General features: G+C 34.7%; 2 protein-coding genes across 2 annotated transcripts in view; both read left to right on the top strand.

The window, feature by feature from the left end:
* The window catches only part of LOC149933526 (nose resistant to fluoxetine protein 6-like), a 144,877-nt gene that overhangs the window by 24,535 nt on the left and 98,299 nt on the right, over positions 1–22,043 (top strand). The gene's annotated exons all lie outside the window — the stretch shown is intronic.
* On the top strand, positions 1,336–3,520 carry LOC149933533 (uncharacterized). The gene is made up of 4 exons (XM_090156655.1): positions 1,336–1,450; positions 2,352–2,538; positions 2,602–2,744; positions 3,183–3,520. Exons 2-4 carry the CDS (start codon positions 2,369–2,371, stop codon positions 3,398–3,400), a joined length of 531 nt encoding a protein of 176 aa, XP_090012781.1. The 5' UTR covers positions 1,336–1,450; positions 2,352–2,368; the 3' UTR covers positions 3,401–3,520.

The raw sequence follows: 22,043 nt of genomic DNA, 5'->3' as shown, positions 1-22,043 counted from the left end.
ATAAATATTTGTCTACGTATAGTTGAAATCTTTAACTAATGTTTGAAATCTTTTTTATGACGACATGACTAGTAACTATAGTGGGCTTCTGGATTCACAATTTATTGGATTTTTACACCAAAAAATGTTTATCTTATGCTTAAAACTCTTTTGGTGATTTAAGTGTAATTATTTATTGCTGGGATTCCAAATTGGCAATCTTTAGTAACCTCCAAACTGGCGATTTTGACGGTAAAAAGGTTTCATTCGAAAATATAGTAAAATATGATTGAATTAGGTATTGTTATAAGGATAGTTTGACGTAATAAAGTTTTATCTTTGAACCGTTCACATTAGCAGTTCAGTTCAATAGTTCGTTGTTATTTAAAGTTTCTAAATATAAATCTAAACTAATACTCTATGGCTTACCCTCGAGCGGGTAATGGACAATTTGCACAATTACTGGTAGTGGTGTAACTCGCGCAGCTTAGGGCAGGCGAATAGTTTTCATCTGTTGGACTCTTTAAACATCTATTTATATGCGAGTGTTGTGGCTCCATTGTGCGGGGAGTCTTTGAATTACTGGCGTAGCGTGTATTTCTTCCACCCGGGGCAAACCCTAAATTTTCCGCCCCCCCCCCGTTATTTTCGCAACTAAGCAAAAAGTCGGTGAAAATTCTGTGATACTCTAGCTGTTGCTCTTTTGATTGCAAAAGGATTCAAGTTGTTTAAAAATTAAAATTTTATTCTGCGTGTTTTTTGCAACGCAAACTCTTTAATGCAATGGTCAATATTAATTTGTACCTCTTGTTCGATTGCCAATATACCCAGTTTTGTTAATCTCAAAGCGCACATTGTAGACCTTAAATAATTGGTTAGCACTTTTCCGATCCATGATCACGGCCGGCAGCGTTCCTTTCAATTTTACAGGCCAATCACCGCCCCTCCCACGCTACGCCACTGAAACGCACTACACTTAATCCCGACAACCGGAATTAAAGGCATTAAAAGTCGCTAGAAGACTTTGGTCTAACGTTGTGCCTCGGGTATTAGACTTGCGGGTTATTATTATTTTTATATTACTTTGGTCATGAAATCACGAACAAATAATCTCCTAAAATATTACAAATGGCCCACAAATAATTGTGACGGATCTTTGCAGGAAGGCGACGTACGGAATGGTGTTTCTCGGTCTCATGATGTTCGGATGTGTATTTTCTAGTGGACTGATCACTTACATCAAAGAGTTCCCTCCGGGGGCGGTTTTGGCATTTGTGGACGTGGAGTAAGTTCACAGTTCACGTGTGGCTCGAACCAATTGACGGTTAATGGTTTTCGTTTCTGACGCAGGGCTTTCTTAGAGTACGGCAGTTACGTATACGTCAAACCGCACGTCCATCTGGGAATATACGCCGTCGGACTGTTCCTGGGAACGTATCTTGCTCGGAACAAAAAGTCCGCTATATCAAACGTAAATATATTTCCACTGTATCTATATATACAGGGTGTTTCAAAAGGATATGCAAAAAAATTAAAAAGTTGTAGGGGGTGAGTTGATAGGTATGCCTGTTTTTCCCCATTTTCCTACGATGAGTTAAAAGAGCGCCAGAGAGCTTCAAAGTGTGGCCTACTAGCCCCTGGAAGTATTTTGCAACAAGCGAAAAACCAGGCAGCAGGGACTTTGAATACTGTTTAAGTTTACTTTTTTTACGCTAGTTACCTCGATTTGTTTACAAAGTCCTTTTTTACCTATCACACGAACCCAAACCTTAATGTTCGCGTTTCCCTGCTGCATGGTTTTGTGGTTGTTTCAGCCTACAATGTCTCAATGTTCCCACTCGTTCTTCTTATTTAAAATTAAGATTAGTAATAAAACCTTGGAAAAGATAACTTAAATAATTTTGGTTTATGTATGGGCGAAGAATTGTTTAAACGTTACTTCTATATTACATATATGTAATTTTACATTATTAACGGTATTCCAAATTGATATTATCATTTAATTTTAGTTTAATATTAGTTGTTTAGCTTGACCATAAAAATCGAGAATCGTTTAAACCTTAGCCAACAAAAGCGTTTGTGTGGCCAACACTTTGTAGGAATTGTTTCTCCATTCAGACGGAGCAACTCGATCTGTGAATAGGACTTAAGATTAAGAAATTTGCTGAGCATGGTACAATATCAGCACTACAAGCAAAGCCCAATATTGCCTATTATAACAAAAGCGTATGAGTCGTGTTCGTCTCGTCTTCAGTTTGCCGAGTTTTTAACATCTTTTAAAGAGAGAATACGGCTCCTGTTTGATTTCTAATTATTGTTAATATTGATAATTAGATAACTAAGATAATTTTGGTGCATATATTATCTGGCAGTGTTACGCTGTATTGGGATGGATGGTGGCTTTTGCTATCGGTGTTACGGTAGTTTACGCAGTCTATCCGTGGAACAACGACGTTCCGTACAGCATGGTCGAAGCCATAATGTTCTCAGCATCCCAAAGGACAGTTTGGGGTGTTTGTCTGGCCTGGGTTGTCTTCTCTTGCTACGTCGGAAAAGGAAGTACGATATAATTAAAAATTATGATTTAGTTTAGAATTTTCTAATTAAATCTCTTAATATCAGGTTACGTGAACGAATTACTTTCGTGGCCAGGATTCCAGCCACTGGTCAAGATTTCCTTCTCGATATACGTCGTCCACCCTTTGATTTACTACATTTATGGGTTGACCAGACTGGGAAACCAGGATTTAACAAACAGCCAACAGGTAAGGCTACAGCATTGCGTAGGACGAAGTTTTTACTTGCCCATTCAATGAATAGCCTTAACTAAGAATGCATTTATGTATAGTCGCGGCTACCATAAGAACAATATGTATGTCAGTTAGGAAAAATTATAACCAAACTTATATTCGCAGCTATTGCGCAATCTAACTTTATTTCCCAGCCCAGAGCCCTCTCGTGTCTAAATATGTCTGAAACGAAATATACTAAGTCTACCAAGGACGATAAAACGCTACTCAGTTCGAGTGCGAGGACAAGTTGGAGCTTGGCGAGAATGTCAGTGTCGAAAAACGGTTAATAATAATAATAATAATCAGCTAGGCTAATACCCAGTTCGGTCAGGCAATTAGCATTAAAACAATAGGAAATGTCATACTTTTGGTTATTATGTTATAATATACCGTATGCCATATTGTTTTCAGGTGTGGGGCTTTTTCGGGACAATGTTCACCAGTCACATACTGTCCGTGTTTTTGAGGCTGTTCTACGAAGCACCCTGCATCGAGTTGGAACGCGTCTTCTGTTCGTGGTTGAGGAGAGGAAGCGAGGGGAAACCCCAGAAGGCCGTCGAAGAATCACAGAAGGAAGAAAACTACACGGAGTCCCGCAGATATTCTCTAAACGGGCATTTGGGGGTTGATAACAAAGATTTGAAAATCAATTTGTAAATTTTAAACGCTGAAGTAGTTTTAATATGGAATAATTTCTACGGCAGTACAATATATTGATCGTTAAAATGTTTCTAGTTCATTTAAGGGGGAATAATAGACTAAAAGCCTCTTTTTCGTTCAAGCTGAACGTTTCTGTTTTAACAATTACACAATTGAATTATATGTTTCTTATTAGGCTGAACCTAGTGCTTAAAATAATCTTGATAATTCTAATATTAATAGTTAACGAAATATAAGGTTCTAACTTAAGGGTAGTTTGGGCGCTTGCCCAACTTATTTATAAAAAGAAAAATAGATGAGTCTATTTGATGCTTCTTTATTGAATTTAACGTTTATTTCGGAAATTACAAAATTTGTAAAAGAAAATAAATGGTGGTGAATAATATTAATCAAAAACTGAACTGGAATGTGTCGTTCGTAATATTCGTCTGCACAAGAAAATTAATTGTATCCTGTTGCGCTATATCAAAAGGGACGGTAATCCCTATGCAAGGTCCGGGTATAGCGTAGAGCACCTACCCGAGCACTTGCTATATTATCTCGAGTCAGAACGAAGCCGATTTTACCCCCTCGTATCTCAAAAACTATAGGTCGTATCAAAACAAGTGAGGTATCTTTTGAAAGGTTCCAGAAACGCGACAAACATATACGAATTCCATCGAACAGGGTTGAGACGACGTTTCGTAGTAATGGGGCAAAGTAAGGCTTAATTTTTCTTCTTCTTCTTCCATCTTCTCCTCGCAGACCGCTCTACAGCAAAAACTACTGAACCGATTTAAATGGTATACAGTTTTAAATTAAGCTCCCATGGTGTCCTTCCAAAGGAGAAGGTCATATCTGGTATAGTTCTTGAGCTATGGCGACAAATGTACAGTTCAGCGAGTCGGTAACGAAACCATGGAGTAAAAAACACATACCGGAGCGACCAGCGATTTAAAAAAAAATGCAAAAAGTTTGAGGGTTGATTCTAGGTGAAAAAGTGGCGCTGTGTTCGAAAAAATAGTTCGCTATGACGTATATACTTGGAAACTATGTATGCAACATATTTATAGGTGGGTTGTAGGTAAAAATGGGCGCTGAGTTCGACAACAATAGTCTTGCGAGTGTCAGGGTTTGGGTTGCCGGCCATAGGGCTTGTCGATAAATAAGTCTAGTTTATGACGTTTATAAGAATATAATTACAGATCGTGTCCTAGGGAAATAGATTAAACATTCGAATGCTACTGATTTATAGGTGGTTTCTAAGTGAAAGAGGTGCAGTGAGTTCGAAGTGTCTCGCCAGTGTAAGGGTGGGCAGTGTGCCACCAGAGGGTGGTTATCGATGTCAATGAGTAATAAACACAGTACAAAACGTGTAAAGTTTAATAACAATCGTACAAGCTTATTTATTAACATTAAAAAAAAAATTAAAGAGCATAATGACGTCACATTTAAAAAAAATTAAAGTAAACAACATCTAAACGTACACAATGTTGGCGAAAGAGCTAGGCAGTTCTCAATATTCCAAATAGGTGAAAGTTCACTTTCCAATTTTGTTTATAAATATTATTTCTGCTATGTTACGTTTAAAGGTATTATAATAACTTAACTTCTATTGTTATAAACAAAAAGGCGTAAAATCCACCCAAAAACCATTCGGTTAAAAATTGCAAGGCCCTTTAAACAAAAACGTCACGTCCTATATTACTCCAGGCCATAAAAGTAGTGAAATCAAATAACGGGCAAGATCGGTAATTATTTTCCCATAAACGTCATAAACTCGACTTATTTATCGACAAGTGATGTGCTCTGACGTATTATGCTAGACCTTGCGCGTCCTAAGTGTTTTACTGAGTTAAAATCCTTTGTACAACCATAAAACATTTCAAAGAGAATGGCTAATATTAGAATCGCATTGTATCAAATATATTATTTAGATCGAAATATATAAGGCCTATCTACTTTGTTTAAATTTATTCTTTTACCTTAAAACCATAATTAAATAAAGCAGACAAGTTGTTGACTGCAGTAATTACGTCACTGCAGTCAACAACTTGTCTGCTTTCAGTAATTTGCCAGTTTCAATAGTCGCACCGCCACCTATCGATAATGTACAGAAATGTTCGAGTACCACTAGTACGGACAGTTTCAGTAATTTTATCGAGTGTTTTTAATTTGTCTCGGTTGGCCAAGTTGGTACTTTGAGCGAGACAAGAATTAAACACGTGCCAACGTTTATTTCACTGTCAAGTTATGTTGACTCTGATTATTGAAACTCGTTTACTATGCTTTTAAGGTAAAAGAGTAAATCTAAACAGAGTAGATAATACATTTCGATCTAAACAATATATGCCCCTATAAATAAAATAAACAAGCCAGGCCACGTTTTGCGAGAACGAAAGAAAACTTTAAAGTCGGGAGGTTGAAATGGTTCCGTGATTAGGTAATGCTGCCATCTACATCGTTTTTACGAACTAATTCTTGATATTTATGCTTGCCTTTCTTCCGCTACGTTGTAAATTTTATGATTTGTTCACTCTTTATACATTCTTAAGAAAACGTTTTATCTTATATTGACCTTTTTCTTTAATTAACTTGGTAAATTATTTAACTGATCATTAGAATCGTTACAGCTAAGCTAAGAAAACTTGTCTCTTCTAATATTAGCCATTCTCTTTGAAATGTTTTATGGTTGTACAAAGGATTTTAACTCAGTAAAACACTTAGGACCCGCAAGGTCTAGCATATTACTTCGGAGCACATCACTTCTCAATAAATAAGTCCAGTTTATGACGTTTATGGGAAAATAATTACCGATCTTGCCCGTTATTTGATTTCACTACTTTTATGGCCTGGAGTAATATAGGACGTGACGTTTTTGTTTAAAGGACCTTGCAATTTTTAACCGAATGGTTTTTGGGTGGATTCACAATAAACAGTCTTTATCCCCGCCTCTTAAGCATTTAGCTCAGAGTTGTATTTTAAACATGGGCCAAAAGGTAACCGAATAATGGGATTAGAAATTAAAATTAAAATTTATTAGAAAAAACTTTTGTTATTTACATTGGTATTACAGGCATTGAAAGGTAACCGGATAATCGGACTATACTGAAAGGTAACCGTTTAATCGGATTCTATTGAAAGGTAACCGGAAAATTGGATTATATTGAAAAGTAACCGGGTAATCGGATTATATTGAAAAGTAACCGGATAATCGGATTATATTGAAAGTTAACCGTATTTTCGGATTATATTGAAAAGTAACCGGATAATCGCACTATACTGAAAGGTAACCGTTTAATTGGATTATATTGAAAGGTAACCGGAAAATTGGATTATATAGAAAAGTAACCGGGTAATCGGATTATATTGAAAAGTAACCGGATAATCGGATTATATTGAAAGTTAACCGTATTTTCGGATTATATTGAAAAGTAACCGGATAATCGGATTATATTGAAAGTTAACCGTATTTTCGGATTATATTGAAAAGTAACCGGATAATCGGACTATACTGAAAGGTAACCGTTTAATTGGATTATATTGAAAGGTAACCGGAAAATTGGATTATATTGAAAAGTAACCGGGTAATCGGATTATATTGAAAAGTAACCGGATAATCGGATTATATTGAAAGTTAACCGTATTTTCGGATTATATTGAAAAGTAACCGGATAATCGGTTTATATTGAAAGTTAACCGTATTCTCGGATTATATTGAAAGGTAACCGTATTTTCGGATTATAGTGAAAGGTAACCGGATAATCGGATTATATTGAAAGGTAACCGGATAATCGGATTATATTGAAAGGTAACCGGATAATCGGATTATATTGAAAGGTAACCGGATAATAGGATTATATTGAAAGGTAGCGGATAATCGGATAATATTGAAAGGTAATTTATGGGATCAAAATTAAAACTTACAGATATAACAGTTATAAAAAGGAATTTTCCAAATTATTTTTCGTGCACTAGCGAGTTATGATTCACATTGACCATCTGCAGATATCAAAGTTATCTGAGAATTAAATATCCATATTAAACCAGAATTCTAAGGATTTGTGTGTATTAGTCTCACATACAGTGTATCCGATGCTGATGCCGCCGATGCCGCCGTGTCGCGCATATCTCTTAAACGGTTAGGGCTAGAAGAGTCAATGATATCTCGTTCGAGTGTACATATCTCGCCATTGATAGCCTTTCATAAAGTTTTGAAATCGAAGCCCAAGAAGTTGGGCATTTGCCCAATTTACCGTTCGGTTATATCAGTAAATATTAAATTTAAGTATAGTTTTCAGGGTAATTTACGGGACCCCAATTTTCGTCGATATAACGTTCCTTAATTTAAATCCGATTTTCATGACAGTTTTATTTTTGAATAGCTGTGGTTTCCATATAACCTAGAATTGCAATTACGTTGCTTAATTTTAATTCTAAGTAAGGTTTTTTGGGCAGCGTACACCTACCCCCTCAACTTCCAACATTGGAAATACGCGTGGTTATAGAGACTATACGCGATGCTTACAACGTATGACCTGAAGAAACAAATAAGTGTGTCACTTATCGGACTAATACGCGATGCTTACACCGTATGACCTGAAGTAACAAATAAGTGTGACACTTATCGGAGTAATACGCGATGCTTACTGCGTATGACCTGAAGTAACAAATAAGTGTGACACTTATCAGAGTAATACGCGATGCTTAAAACGTATGACTTTAAGTAACAAATAAGTGTGACACTTATCGGAGCAGTACGCGATGCTTGCAACGTATGACCAGAAGTAACAAATAAGTGTGACACTTATCGGAGCAGTACTACAAATAAGTGTAAATAAAATTATGTGTGGCCGTGGATATATATTGGTTGTGATACCGGCGTTACAGGTTGCTGTGAATATATGTAGCTCAAACAAACTTAACACATTAGAAGGATTGTGTGTATTCTGAACGTCGTACGTCTCGTTTATTTTCCGGAAAAATAAAATGCAGAAAAATTTAAGCAGATCGGTAAAATTTATTTACGTACCCCGAGAAAGACTCTACCTTGAAATTTCTAGTTTCTAGACTTGTCTAGAGGTTTAGTGTTTCTTTTTGATTCAAAAAAATTAGCCGAAACTTCCGTGAAATTTAAATCTGGTTTAATTTGCGAATGTTAAGCTAATCGTGAAATGAAATCCTTTTTTTTTCGTTTTCTGGAAAATACGGAAAAAGGCCTCAGTAAAATTCCGGAAAATATTCCGAACGGGAACCGACTTACAATTCTAAATAATTCTATTACCCTCGTGTAGAATGAACCAATTATAATATCTTCTTCCGCCACAAAGTTTTCTCGCCAAATAGTTTTGTATTTAAAACAAAATATTTTGAATAAATCAAGTCATCTTTTTTAGCCTAGCTGATTATATGTTGATTATATTCTGGTTTACTTCCCTTTCAAACCGTCCCTGTAGGGATAGAATTTCCACTTTTGTTCTTGCTCCCCTATTCCTCGTAATTGCCCGTGGCGTTAGCTTAAGTTTTGGTCAAAATATTTAACTTCCTGTATCAATAATGTAGTTTATCTAATTGTTATTATTGCATTTAGTGCTTAACTTAATACTCAAACAGTTAAATAAAGACAAGTGGGTTTTCTAACTACATTGTTTAATCATTGTCTATGTCCGACTGCTAGACAGTCTCAGAAATCATACAGTTTTTTATTACCAAGCAATTGCTTGAGGTGGCGTCACCTAGCGCCGATACAAGTAACTAAATAATAATATTGCTACACTTCCGGTAACCAGTAAGAAATTTCGCACAGTGCTTCTATACCACTTAATGTTTAAAAACTGCCGGGAGACACTTTCTCAGTGGTTGCTGACCCCGTGATGACGTGATATTTGTATCTCTAAACGACCGTATCTCATTTATAAATTACTGATTAACATTTCTCCTATGCATGTTTTGGCTAGGACTAACGGTTTTAAAGTTATACGCCTGTAAAAATTTTAATTTTTATGAAAGGCCAATAAGCAACTGCTATTTCGTTACACGTCGTCTGATACGCAGATGATTTTACAAACACGAAACTAAGCAAGACAGGAAATTCCTCTTCATATAAATTCAAATTTCACTGGGTTGATCGACATTTTTACCCACCTTTAAATATAGGCGTATTGTTATATATCCAGCCAAAACGGGATGAAACCATAGAAATAAAAACCATGGAAATATTACAAAACAAACTATGCTTCCACGGGTAATACAGAATAAAATTCCAGTGGTGCACGATGGGCTGAACCTCTATCCAATTAAATATAAAAGCAAATTTTCATAATTTCCCAAAAAGTTACGAGATAATTAAGTTTTTTTTAAGAAACAAATTAAGAATATACATTTTATAGTAAAGAAAATAACATAAAAAATTAATCTTATATAAGATGCGTTTCAAAAATAATATACAAACTTGCAAGATATCAGTTCCTGACACTTTTCCATTGTGATATCCGCAGTCAAAGACCATTGGGACTCCTAAGCAAATCCAGTTTTCTTCTTTAAAGGGATATTGAAAAGCCTGAAGAACCTATATCGATTTCTAATCCAAAAAAAGTACGAAAATGATCATCTCAGTGGCGTTGCGGTACTGCTTTTTGGGGGTCTCATCTTCCGAGTTCCACCCCTCCTGAGGTTACCATATCATTCAACGAATCCGCACAAGAATCTCTGAAGTTTATGCACTCTTTTTTCATATCTTGTAAATAATTTTTTCCGTATACTTTTTATAAATAAAACCAATGTTTACTTATAACCCTTTGCTTCAATAAACCATCTGATATATTATATTATATATATTTATATTATAAGTATTTAATCTGCTTCGTTTTTTCGATACAATTTCACTTTTTTCTACTCCTAATGAATATTCGGATGCTAGGGTTTCAACTTTACAAGCTGGTGCCATTAAATAAACACCTTTGGTATTCGCCAAAGCATTTTCATATACCATGTTTATAAATTTATCAATATACTCTGGGAATAAATCAGTTTCGTTAGTGGAGGCAAAGTAACTTACGTATGACGCTTCTAAATTTTCCCATTTGATCTGGCACCAATATTTTCCAAGAATACATGTAGCCAAGGAATATTGCCATTTTAAACTCTTTGAAAATGAAAATTAAGGCTCACTTTGAATATAATAAACATTACCTTCATTTCTGCCGGTACTTAATTTATAAAATAACTATATAAGTTTGTTGTTGCATGTATTTATCGCCACCAAACTAACATTTTAGTTGCTTTGCTCTAAGACAGATTACCTTTAACCAAAATTGTTCAGCGTAATACTTATGTTTAAACTGTTACTAATGGTGGATGTAAATATTATTTATATATTATATTCCACACACCGCAAGTGTTTTCTTCTAGTATAGCTTTCGTAGTTGGTTCTCCAGCTTTGAAATTTGGATAAGCTAAACAATACTCTTCTTCACATTGCTCATTTATTCGCTTTGCCTTTTGGCCATTTTCATTGAAATGGAGGATTGCTAAATAAGTTCTTTAAAATAAATGTGTTCAAATCATATCATATTGTAAGGGTGTGCAAATAACTGAATGTTCGAATAATATTTGAAACGATTAAATGAATCAAATGCCTAATATTACATTTCAAAGAAAGAGACCAACTGAATTTTAAAACAGTTATTCGGAAAACAATTCTGGTTATCATTTAAAAAATAATTACTTATTTTTAAACTAGGAAACAGTTATAACGGGAAATTACTAACACAGGTTCACTATTCGCACACCACTATCAAATTGGACCTACAATCTCTACGGTCGACCTAGATAGCATGAATTCTTTTTAAAAATGTATCGTCTTTGGCACAAATGAATTTAGCACAGAATGAAATACCTCCAGCGAATAAGTTTGAAATTTCTGAGAAAGTTGACTTACTGCAGCAAAAGTGTGAGGGGCATGAATAATTGGTGCTAGTTTTTCATACACTAAAGATTCGGTTCCATTGAATCTATAACTATAAGTCTTAAAGTTTGTCCTTTTATTTATTTATTTATTTGTATGTCACGTTCCTAAAAACTCGAGAACGGTTAGCTCTAGAGCTTTGAAATTTTAACTCAATATTCAGGTCCTGATTTCCAACTAAACGCGCCTAATTCCAAATAACTGACATGATTATTAATCTAATTTAATTGTACTCATAATTCAATTTTATTTTATTAGACTTTGGCTTTTCGCCTCTTAGTTTCCCTTATCTATTTTCCGGTGGGTGTCGAGGGGGGGGATGGGGATAGGGCTCCCCCTATCTCCCGTGCCGGCCCTTTACTTTCCTTATCTCCTCTCTTGAGTTCCTTGCGCCCGTCCCGACCTTTCAACGTTTTTAACGGGTTAGTGTGAAATTCGTAGAAGGGGAGTTAGTGTGAAAGAAAGGGACTTCGTAGAAGGTGAGGTTTAGTTGGGATTTTTAGGTAGTTCAGGACTTTTTGCTACGTGTGTTACGTTTTTGCTACGCGTGTTGCGTTTTTGTTACAGCGTTTACCTTTCTTACGTACAAATCAGATCTAATTCATTACAACTATGACCCCGGGTGAAGCCGGGTATTAAAGCTAGTTAATATATAAATCAACAGGTTTAAAATAATTTCCAGCTGGAATATCGTTATGGAGACAATTTGGGAATTATTCGCTATGACCCTGATGAATATTGCATATATGTGGTTCATCAACGAGGTCCATTTTCCAATGCATTCTTTTTAAGTTTTGGATGAACGAGCCACCCAATAGAGGTGATTGATAATAGACTGCATCCAACACTCAATGTCTTCACAACCTTTTGTGGTCGCTACTGCCCGAAGTTTCTTCTTTATACCTATTTTGTTTTATAATTTTTACAAAAAGGGTTTAAAAATTAAAGTAAAATCATGTCCTACTTTTAACTACATGCCAGTTGTCAAAATCGTGAACTATTTCTGGATGTTTCTTTCTCATATGTGCAGTAATTCCTATATGATGGTCCGTAACAAAAATATTAATTTTTATACCTTGCTCATGAATTTTTTAAGCCTCTGATAAGGCCTTCCATTTCCATTGGGTTGGAGCTTTTACCTTCGGTTGACTGTTTTAAAAAAATTAATTCTAACTTTAGTTTATATTTTTCTGGAAGAAAATTACCTGTACAAGTTCAACACGTATAATTTTATAAGATTCACCCCTCATAAAGTGGTAATATCCGTATTTAGCTGAGAGCCCTAAATGAATAAATGGAAGATTATTAATCCAAAGACTCGGAAAATATAATTAATTCATGAAAAATACTGGGACTATCTGCCCTTCGATCCAAGCACAAGTTCAGCAATGTTCCTTTGGTTTCTTCTTCCTAAACCATGGATGCACAAAGAAAAATAAATAAATAACGATTTAACATGCAAAAAATAATTTATATTTTTGGATAATTGTAGGTTATGGATAAAATTAAAATAAATGGTTAATTTTTATCCAAATTTTAGATGACTTTCCCATTTAAAAATATGACCTTCGACAAATTCTGTTGTAATTAACACACAGAAGTGAGCTACAAATTCTTTGGAATACAGTGATACTTTATATCCTTATCGGTAGTATACCGGCGAGTATTGTCACAGTTAAAAACTGCACATTTATATCCACCAGGCATCTTTCAAAATTAAGTTTAATCTGAAACCAATGTCTCCAAAATTTTAATGATGTTTAAATATTGAAATTATTTCGATAAATATACTTACCGGAGAACTGAATATGAAACTGCTACGGTAATTGTGTAAAACACGAAATTAACAATCCAATATATTCCTTAAACAAGGAAACAAAAATACATTTTTGTAATATGAATCGTGTACCCGTGTGTAGGTGCTGGTTTTCTCAGATTGTTTATTGTAAGTAGTTATTTTTGTTTAAGGAGTGTAATTTAATATTTTTAACAATATTTTTGGAAATAATACAGAAATTAAATACTATTATAAATAATTCTTAGTTATTTTTTGTAACAAGATGGCGTTGGGAGCCCAAATTGAATTAAAATGACAAGAGAATGAATTCGAGGAATTTCAGTAATATAAATTATTTGATATAAAAAGCAGATATAATGTTCAAACTGAAAGTAAAATTAATATGAAAAAATTATTATAAAATACATTTGTGTAAGCGAGACTCGAACGCACGTCTGAAGGCTTTTTAGCGCGGGTCCTTAACCATTACATCGGCCTTTCCTCTACAACACCGGTTCGAAAAGCAAAATACGTATATATACAAAAGCCTCCAAGTCTTAACGATGAATAGGCGGTTAAATAAACCCCTCTCTGACTGTCTTGCCCCCCTGTTGAAAAATGCTGCCAGATCCATGCATAGAAAATTCTCAGCTTTGGCAGTATAAAGAGAAACCATAGACCACCCCGTTAGAAGTCCAGTCGCAGCAGCACAAACTCTACAATCGGCGATGGATGATCTTTTATTTAAACGCCTATTGAGAACGAAATAGCCATAAATAATAAAATTACAATTACATACAGGTCAAATCGCTAATTATTTTATTGCACAAACTCAATTTGAAACTAGATTTTGTATTATTTATGAATTACCTTTATATTTGACTAGAAATTAAACCCGTTTTGCCTGAATGCTCGTATTTTCTCGACGTCGTTCAGCCATATTTGTTATATTTCATTTCTAGCCGGGAAGCCGAAAAACGCATGCGCGCAGCCGTGAAACGAATATACCACGTCAATTTGCCGTTGTATAGGGCTCTTGATGATCTACACAACGCAAACTAAGAGGAATTTTCCCGGCTTGGCTACGATTTTTCGCGTTCCCAATCATACCCGATCACACCCACCCACCAGCCTATAATGACTCGTTTACTAGAGTACACGATTCATTAAAACCTTGTAGACGATTTTTCTCGCTTTCCAAACGAGATGCGCTCTCTCATTGGACGAGAGTTCCAACTGTTAGCTTCGTGGTGCATGGTTGTCTGTTGCTTAGCGGAGTTCGTGGCAAATACAACTGTAAGAGGTCTAAATCGCAAAGGCACGTTTTTTCGAAAGTTTTTAATAATTTAAAAATTGAGTTTGATCGATAAAAAATTGAGATTATCATTGTCGTACTTTTTTGGATTAGAAATTGATAAATTATAGGTTATTTAGGCTTTTCATTATCCCTTGGATGATACAAAGGTCTTGATGACGTCATCAGGGGGTCAGCAACCCCTGAGACACTGCCTCCAGGTGGTTTTGAAACATTAGGGGGGTATATAAGCAATGTTTGAAATTTGGTACTGGTAACCGGAAGCGAAACATTTTTGAGCTAACGCCGCAGACTATAACGGGGAGTAACAATTGCAAAGTCGACAGCCCTTTTAAATTATATCACAAATATACAAATCACCCTTTCATTATATTAGCACAATATGCCTTAAAATTATAAAATGTCTTTCAAAATCCAACCTATTTATAAATTGTTTTATATCTTTAGAAATGAGAACCACGGCGAAATTAGTACTGCAAGTTAGAATAAGGAATAATTTATGATCAGGTATAGAACTACGTTCTTCTACTTATGATTGGAGCTATTCATCCATTCACCTCGTGTAATATATTATCCCCCTTGCTGTGTTACGTACTTTGTGAATGACTCGTAGGAAAGAAAATATTCCAAGAGATAAATAATTTTTACCTCTCCGAGGGTACTTTGTACCCTGGAGGGGTATTACAATTACCGTGTCTGTGTGTGGGTCTGTCCGGGCTGCGAACGCGTTCGCATTTTCCGTGCAAAGGTTAATGATTGCAATGTCTTGAAATCTCTGCGTTCGCAGTTTCTCGTAGGGTTGGCAAAACCACTGTGTGACGGTGAGCGTTAACGGATTATTTTGCGGATGGTGTTTTTTCGTTAACGCTCACCGTCGTGACGGTTTTAACTCAGTTTGATTGGGTACTTAGTTATTGTAATGTTTATGCGTAGGTTGTGAATGTTGAGTTCGTGTTATGACGGTTGTGGGTATTGAGTTTGTGGTGTTTGTGTTATGATGGTTGTGGACGTTGAGTCTGTTGTTTCTCCAACTTCTTAATGACTTTGGGACGGGCTGAGTGCTGAGTGTTATGCAACCTCTCAACATCCAATGGCAGGGTTTCCACCAATTGTACACGGTATTCGTCTTAGTATCAATTTGCGATTTATTGGCGCTGGCCGGGAATCGAACCCGGGTCTGCCTCGTGCAAGAGATTTACTCTAACCACAGCTTTGGCGAATGTCCTTTACAAAGTTATAACGTTAGGTACTACAATTTATTCTACATCATTTTAAATATTTATAAATTATATTAATCTTATATTTTATTAAATATTAATAAATTATATTAATCTTATATTTTATTAAATATTAATAAATTATATTAATCTTATATTTAATTAAATATTTATAAATTATATTAATCTTATATTTTATTAAATATTAATAAATTATATTAATCTTATATTTTATTAAATATTAATAAATTATATTAATCTTATATTTAATTAAATATTTATAAATTATATTAATCTTATATTTTATTAAATAATTAAGTATTTTAATGTAAAAGTTGATCGTGATCATTGACTTCCTTAGGGAAAATGTTAAAGTAAAGGAACCATTATGATAAGGCGGTTTTTTTTACTAAACGGATTAATACAATATCTGTGGATATTTTTTATTGAACTTGGTTTTTTTAATTTTTTGAACTTGTTTTTATTTCGTCGGGAATTGAATCGGGAGCGCGGTTTTAGGACTTTGATTCGTTGCCGCTGTGTTTTTGATTCGGTGCCGCTGTGTTATTAGGTCAAAATTATTCGCTCGCTTTGGGATGGAAAGAGTAGACCTTTTACCCCAAACTACCAACTTCTTCCATAGTATAACAGCCAAACTGTATTTTGAAGTTGCTCGCTATTTCCTAAAAAATTACTCCAAAACTAGCGAATAGTTTTCACCTATTGTTTCCTTTTACGTTGTGTTATAAATCTGTAATATATTATTCAATGACATTGTTAAACTCTTTAATTGTCAGTAGGTTTATTTTTTCGGATATGCTTTTTTGTTGTGTTTTTTAACTGATCGAGATTACGTTCTTTTTTGGTTTTTTCTGTCTTATATTTGTAACTACTATTTTTTTAGTTTATTTCCTTTTTCCCGCAAAATCGTCCAGTCTTAGAAGAACCTTTAAGAGCGTAAGTCATGCCAAAAGCTTATCCGGTTTCATTATAATAACGTGAAAAATCGTATTTGTGAATGGTAAGGTGTTGCGCTTCTTGATATTATATTTTCTATTGCTTGATTTCTAAGTATTTGAACTAATTTATTGCTTGACTGCGTTATAATATATTTCCATGAGTTTTTTTCTGAAGTCTGATGGATTGGGTTGTTATTGTGTATTTTTCTATTCGTTACTTTTATTTTTTGATACTCTAATATTTTAAACTGGATATAGTATAACGTACTTAGAATGTGCGTGACGTGGAGGGTATTTTCACGTTTTATTAGGATCAGTTTTTTTTTATTTTTAAATATCTTTCGTCTTATTTGTATTTTATTTCGTTTTTTCAGTCGTATATTTTTATCGAGTTGTATACATCGTGCGCTTACACATACGTTGGTCTGGTTTGAAACTGGGTCATCATTACTTCGTAATTTATTTTAAACGTTTACTCGACTGATTAAGATGTTTAATTTGAAATAAAATGAGCGTTAAATATGCGGCAAGTATTTCGTAAATGAGAAAAATACAAATACCCTCTGGAGATATTTCTTTCATTAAAATTGGCTTCGTATTATATTTAACTGATAAACTTGTACCGTAAATAGGGTTAAATTCAATTGTGCATTGTTTTAGTACGTCTAACTCACTGTTGTAACTACTTAATTTATAATATTCTGAATTAATTATACTCGGTTGTTTCGTCTCAATTATTTTAATTATAATTAAAATTTTATACTGGGCGGGATTGAACTTGGATTACGTTTTTAGGAAATAACTCTGAATTGCGGAGATCTATCTTTAAGAATCATCTCGAGAAATTAATACCGCTAGGGACAATTCTTCCGAGGAGAGGTATATTTTGGCTTGCCAACTTGTTTAATAATACCAAGAATGTATTTATTTATATTTTGGGTAAATAACCATGTTAAGCAAAAGTATTCATTATTACCTCTCCGAGGGGACTTTGTACCCTAGGAGGGGTTATACAACCACCGTGTCTGTCTGTCTGCCTGCGTTCGCATTTTCGGGGCAAAGGGTAATCACTGCGTACCCAGTTTCTTAGAATCAGCGAAAAGGTTTTTCCAAAAGCGCCCTCTTTTGTCATTGGGTGAAGTATAATTTTTTATTCGGCCGGGATTCGAACCAGAGCCCTCTTGCACGACAGGTGAGCGTTCTACTGCAGAACCACGGATACAGTTACGCTTCACTGAAAATTAAAAACTCTTCCGAGGAGGGGTATATTTTGGCTTGCCAACTTGTTTTTAGATTTAAAAGCGTTTAAATTTTCCTTGAGCTTTTCGATCCGCTTAAAAGGCCATCGTTATATGACAGTTCCAAAGACTTGTAAGGACCAGCAGAAAGTTGTCAGTCCTTACCCAGTTTTTATTTTAAAAAGTCATTAGCAAAATAGATTATTAATAAAAAAATATCGTTCTGAGAATTGGATGTTTCATACTTAGTAATATTATGATACTTATGGTTTAACTAGTTTCAAAAGGTGATTTGATTTGCGTGTGTATGTAGGAACATTTGTAAATTTTAATATTTTTCAAATTCAAAATATGTCAACTGATATCTGAAATGAAGTATTTTGGAAAATAAATTTTTGAGCTTTGAATAACGTTGTGAGTATATCAAATCCCGTGTAAAAAACTTCTTCGATAATATCAATTTTGAACAAGCTATAGTAAATTTATTGCTGCCATTCAAAAACCCTCTTTGTTTCTTTTAATAAATAAAGCGTTGCAACGCCGGTCTGCAAATGTTATAACAATCATTTCTACTAAATTCAGGTATGTATCTAGTCCTTATAGTCAAAGAAAGCGTGAAGCAGTTCGAACCAAACCAATGGTGGCAAAAAGAGACAGAATTCGCCCTTTGTTTCCGTCCCTTGTAACATATCCCGTAAGGTTAAACAGTTACGAAATAATTTTCTTAATTTCTAAACCAGGAAGTAATTTCTACAAATGGCGCGACCTCAATTTGGGCGGGATAATTATTTATCTCTTCTAACATTAGAGACAGAGCAGAAAGTATTGCAATTGGTTTCCTTATACGAAAACCTTTTCCATTATTGGGTTGAGAAAATGTCTCCCTCCGAATATTATTGTTATTATAGAAAAGAAATCAAGGTGCCTCGATAATTATTGGACACTGAACATGTTAAGCAGCGCTTTAAAGAAGTTATAAAGAAATATAGTTAAAATAATTTGAAAAAACTCAAGTTCACACACACTCCAGGACACTATGGAAGCCTCGGTCTTTCTCTTAAAGGGGCTCCAAAGTCCTGTGGCAAAATGTGTGTAAAGTCAGTAAAGTGAGAAATTTACGGTTGACTCTGCCCGCCACTGCCAAGGCCGAGTGAGGGGTTGGGGGGAATGAAAAGCACGCTCAATTTTCTTTTTTTTTGCCACCGAACTTTGGAGTCCCTTTAATAATTTATTTCAAATTAAGGTTTTTCGGTAGTAGATTTCTTTTAGAAACCTACACGAGTTACATTCAAGTTTTAACAAGCGAGTTACGATATAACAGAATGCTTTTAAGTACAACAACGAACTGATACATGATGAACCAATAATACAGTGACGAGAGAAAGTTTTACTTTCGGTATTGATTCATCGAGTCCCGCCTATAAAAAGAGAGGGTCCTTTGTCCGAGACCGTGGCGGGATCTGTGCATATCTAGACTAGAGTTCTTAAATTACGGTAATTTAGGAAATCAGTAAATTACGCGGTAATTTACCGCGTAATTTACCATGTTGCGGTAAATTACCGTAATTGTTTTTTACAATTAAAACAAGGAATAAAAAGAAGAAACCGTTTGTTGCTCAAAATATTTCTGAATAACTAGGTCTACTCTCTTTTTTTTACCAATAAAACTTTATTTACTTATTTAAATGATATGAAATTATAGAAAGAATACTATATTCTTTCGCTAGACTACTTCGAAGTAACGCTAAACCAACGCTGATGCTCGGAATAACCAAGTAAAAATAAAACTAACATTTTAGCAGACGACAGATGAATCATTCATGAATGTGATTTTTCTTAAACAGGGCTAGACATAAGTATTCTTCCTATTAAACGTATCAAACTATTCTAACACGACCTTCGACTCCTTGGAAATTCGCAACCAAAACGAATCTAGGTGGCGCAGCGGTGTCTAGCTCTTCGAGTTAGTGCGTTACGCCTATGACCTAGTGTTTGCTGGAGTTAAATTACATTATTAAACGATGCAAAAAAACACTAAAACGCGAATAACGTTAGGTTTTGAGTTTTGTAATCTTGTGCGACGTATTTTAGGTACATTTTAGCCCGAAAGATCAAAGAAAATTGAGAAAGTGAAACACGAGTACGATGGTAATTTACCACAGTAAATTACCACAGTAAATTACCATGGTAATTACCAGGGTAATTACCATTTTCGTAATTTACCTGAGAAAATTGTAAATTACTGTTACCAGGGTAATTTACCGCGTAAATTACGAGGGTAAATTACCGATTCGTATCTCTAATCTAGACATTTGAAAAAGGGCGCGTTGTAGTCTCTAATAATTTCGTCCGAGGTGGAACCTATTCGCCGGTTGAGGTTTTGGGGTAACTTCAATCAATTTTTTTTGCTTCAGGGTATAAGGAAGAAGTTGGCAGTGACGAAGCCCTCCTGCAGCTCGTTGGAGCTGACTGTATTGCACCTGAAGTAAAATAGTTGATGATTTCCACGGATAAATAAAATTGATCTTTTTAATATAAATATACTAATTTTATTATCTTTTATCTTTATTATACAAACCAAAAATTAATATAAAATGTGTGTCCATAATGACATACGTTTAATATCCCATTTTCTGGCTTTGTTTTAATATCACAGGCATAATTATTAAAATTTTCATAATAATTAAAAGACAAGTTTTCAACAAAAAGCAAAACTGCACTCTGACATCGCTTGTTGCCTTTGGTAGGTTTCAAAACTTCCTGTCATGAAATAGGATAAATAAAGATATTTAACGGCATTCTAGCGCAAACAAATTGAGGAACCATACATGATTAATTTCCACGTGGACGACTTTGATCAGCGTAAAACGTTCCGTTTAAAATTTGATGATGAAACCATCATCGTTTGACTTTCTACTAATAGTCATTTGAATTTAAGACGTTATGGAGTAGAGGAAGTGAGTCTTCATCCACTGACTTTCGTAATTGATCTATTGCGTTTATGATCAAATATGAAATGAAATACGAATGAAGAAGAAATTTTGAAACATTTTCGAAACGAAAAACAATTTTTTGTTGTGGTAATTTTCCCTGAGGGTGACACTCGGTACTAACTGTATCAGTACGCACTCACCCCATTTCTCTGAATGTTCTGGAAATCCAGAAGTAGATTTGACGAATTTTGTATCAGTGCACTTACGATTTAACATTAAGTTATAACTTCAGAGTTGTTAGCCCTAGCGGTTAAACTAACTTCTGTAGGTAAATTTGTCACGATTACTATCCATGACAACTGTCGATTTTGGCTTTCATCCTCTCATATCTTCAAATTATTTCCAAAGACTATAGTGAAAAAGCGAGGGGCTAGCCACTGTCAGATTACACCGATTACACGTACTCAACACTGATACAGGTAGAGACTCTAAAGAGTACGCGTAATCTCATTAGTACAGTCAAAGAACGGGAGTGTACACGATTACGCGGAGTGACTAGCCCCTCGTCAAAAAGCTCATTTTCGACAATTTCCATGGGCATTTTTAAAAAGCCTTAGTATCAAGTAGAAATGTCCCAAACATCTTCTAGAAAATTAAATTAAAAATTTTATTACTAATAATAAAAATAAATTTTTTAGTTTTAATTGATTTTCTAAAATAGGCCCAAAAACAGCAAATTATTCAATTGTAACCAAGTGGCGTCGGCACGTGCCACCCCGAAACATATGATTGTATGTACATTTTTTTTTAATTATTTCAGTTGCGTGTCACCCCCCTGAAACTAAATCCTGGCTACGCTACTGGTGTTTCGCTAAGCTTATTTAATTAAAGAAGGTTTCCCTCTAATGGCTGTTTTTTATAATCTATAACTAAATAGTTTTGTAATAGCTGCTCTTTCTATAAAATAATATATACGCATACATGTATAAAAAGTGTTATTTTTTGGAGCGCGCACTTCCTAATATTTCCGTGTAGAGGGTCTCGTGCGTTTTCGCGCGAGCTCAACAAAAACAAAAATATGCGCAAGCTCTCTAACTTTAACTGCACGATGAACCTAACGTAATCACGTGACCTCTCGTATTTTATATAAAGAGCTATTGACATGGTAACTTCTTGTGGAAGGTGAACAGAGTAGATGTTAGAAATTTCGAAATTGGGGCGCCCTTCA

This window comes from Leiobunum rupestre, chromosome 8, assembly GCF_980474605.1.
Source record: "Leiobunum rupestre chromosome 8, qqLeiRupe1.1.hap1, whole genome shotgun sequence".
Classification (NCBI taxonomy): domain Eukaryota; kingdom Metazoa; phylum Arthropoda; class Arachnida; order Opiliones; family Sclerosomatidae; genus Leiobunum; species Leiobunum rupestre.
This window is presented reverse-complemented; position numbering and strand designations above follow the sequence as displayed.

Bases quoted from the DNA above. Each gene is read 5' to 3' on its own strand.
- LOC149933533 (XM_090156655.1), top strand. From the start codon at position 2,369: ATGGATGGTGGCTTTTGCTATCGGTGTTACGGTAGTTTACGCAGTCTA. The intron at 2,539-2,601 runs GTACGATATAAT...TCTTAATATCAG, and splicing joins TTGCTACGTCGGAAAAGGAA to GTTACGTGAACGAATTACTT. The intron at 2,745-3,182 runs GTAAGGCTACAG...TATTGTTTTCAG, and splicing joins ATTTAACAAACAGCCAACAG to GTGTGGGGCTTTTTCGGGAC.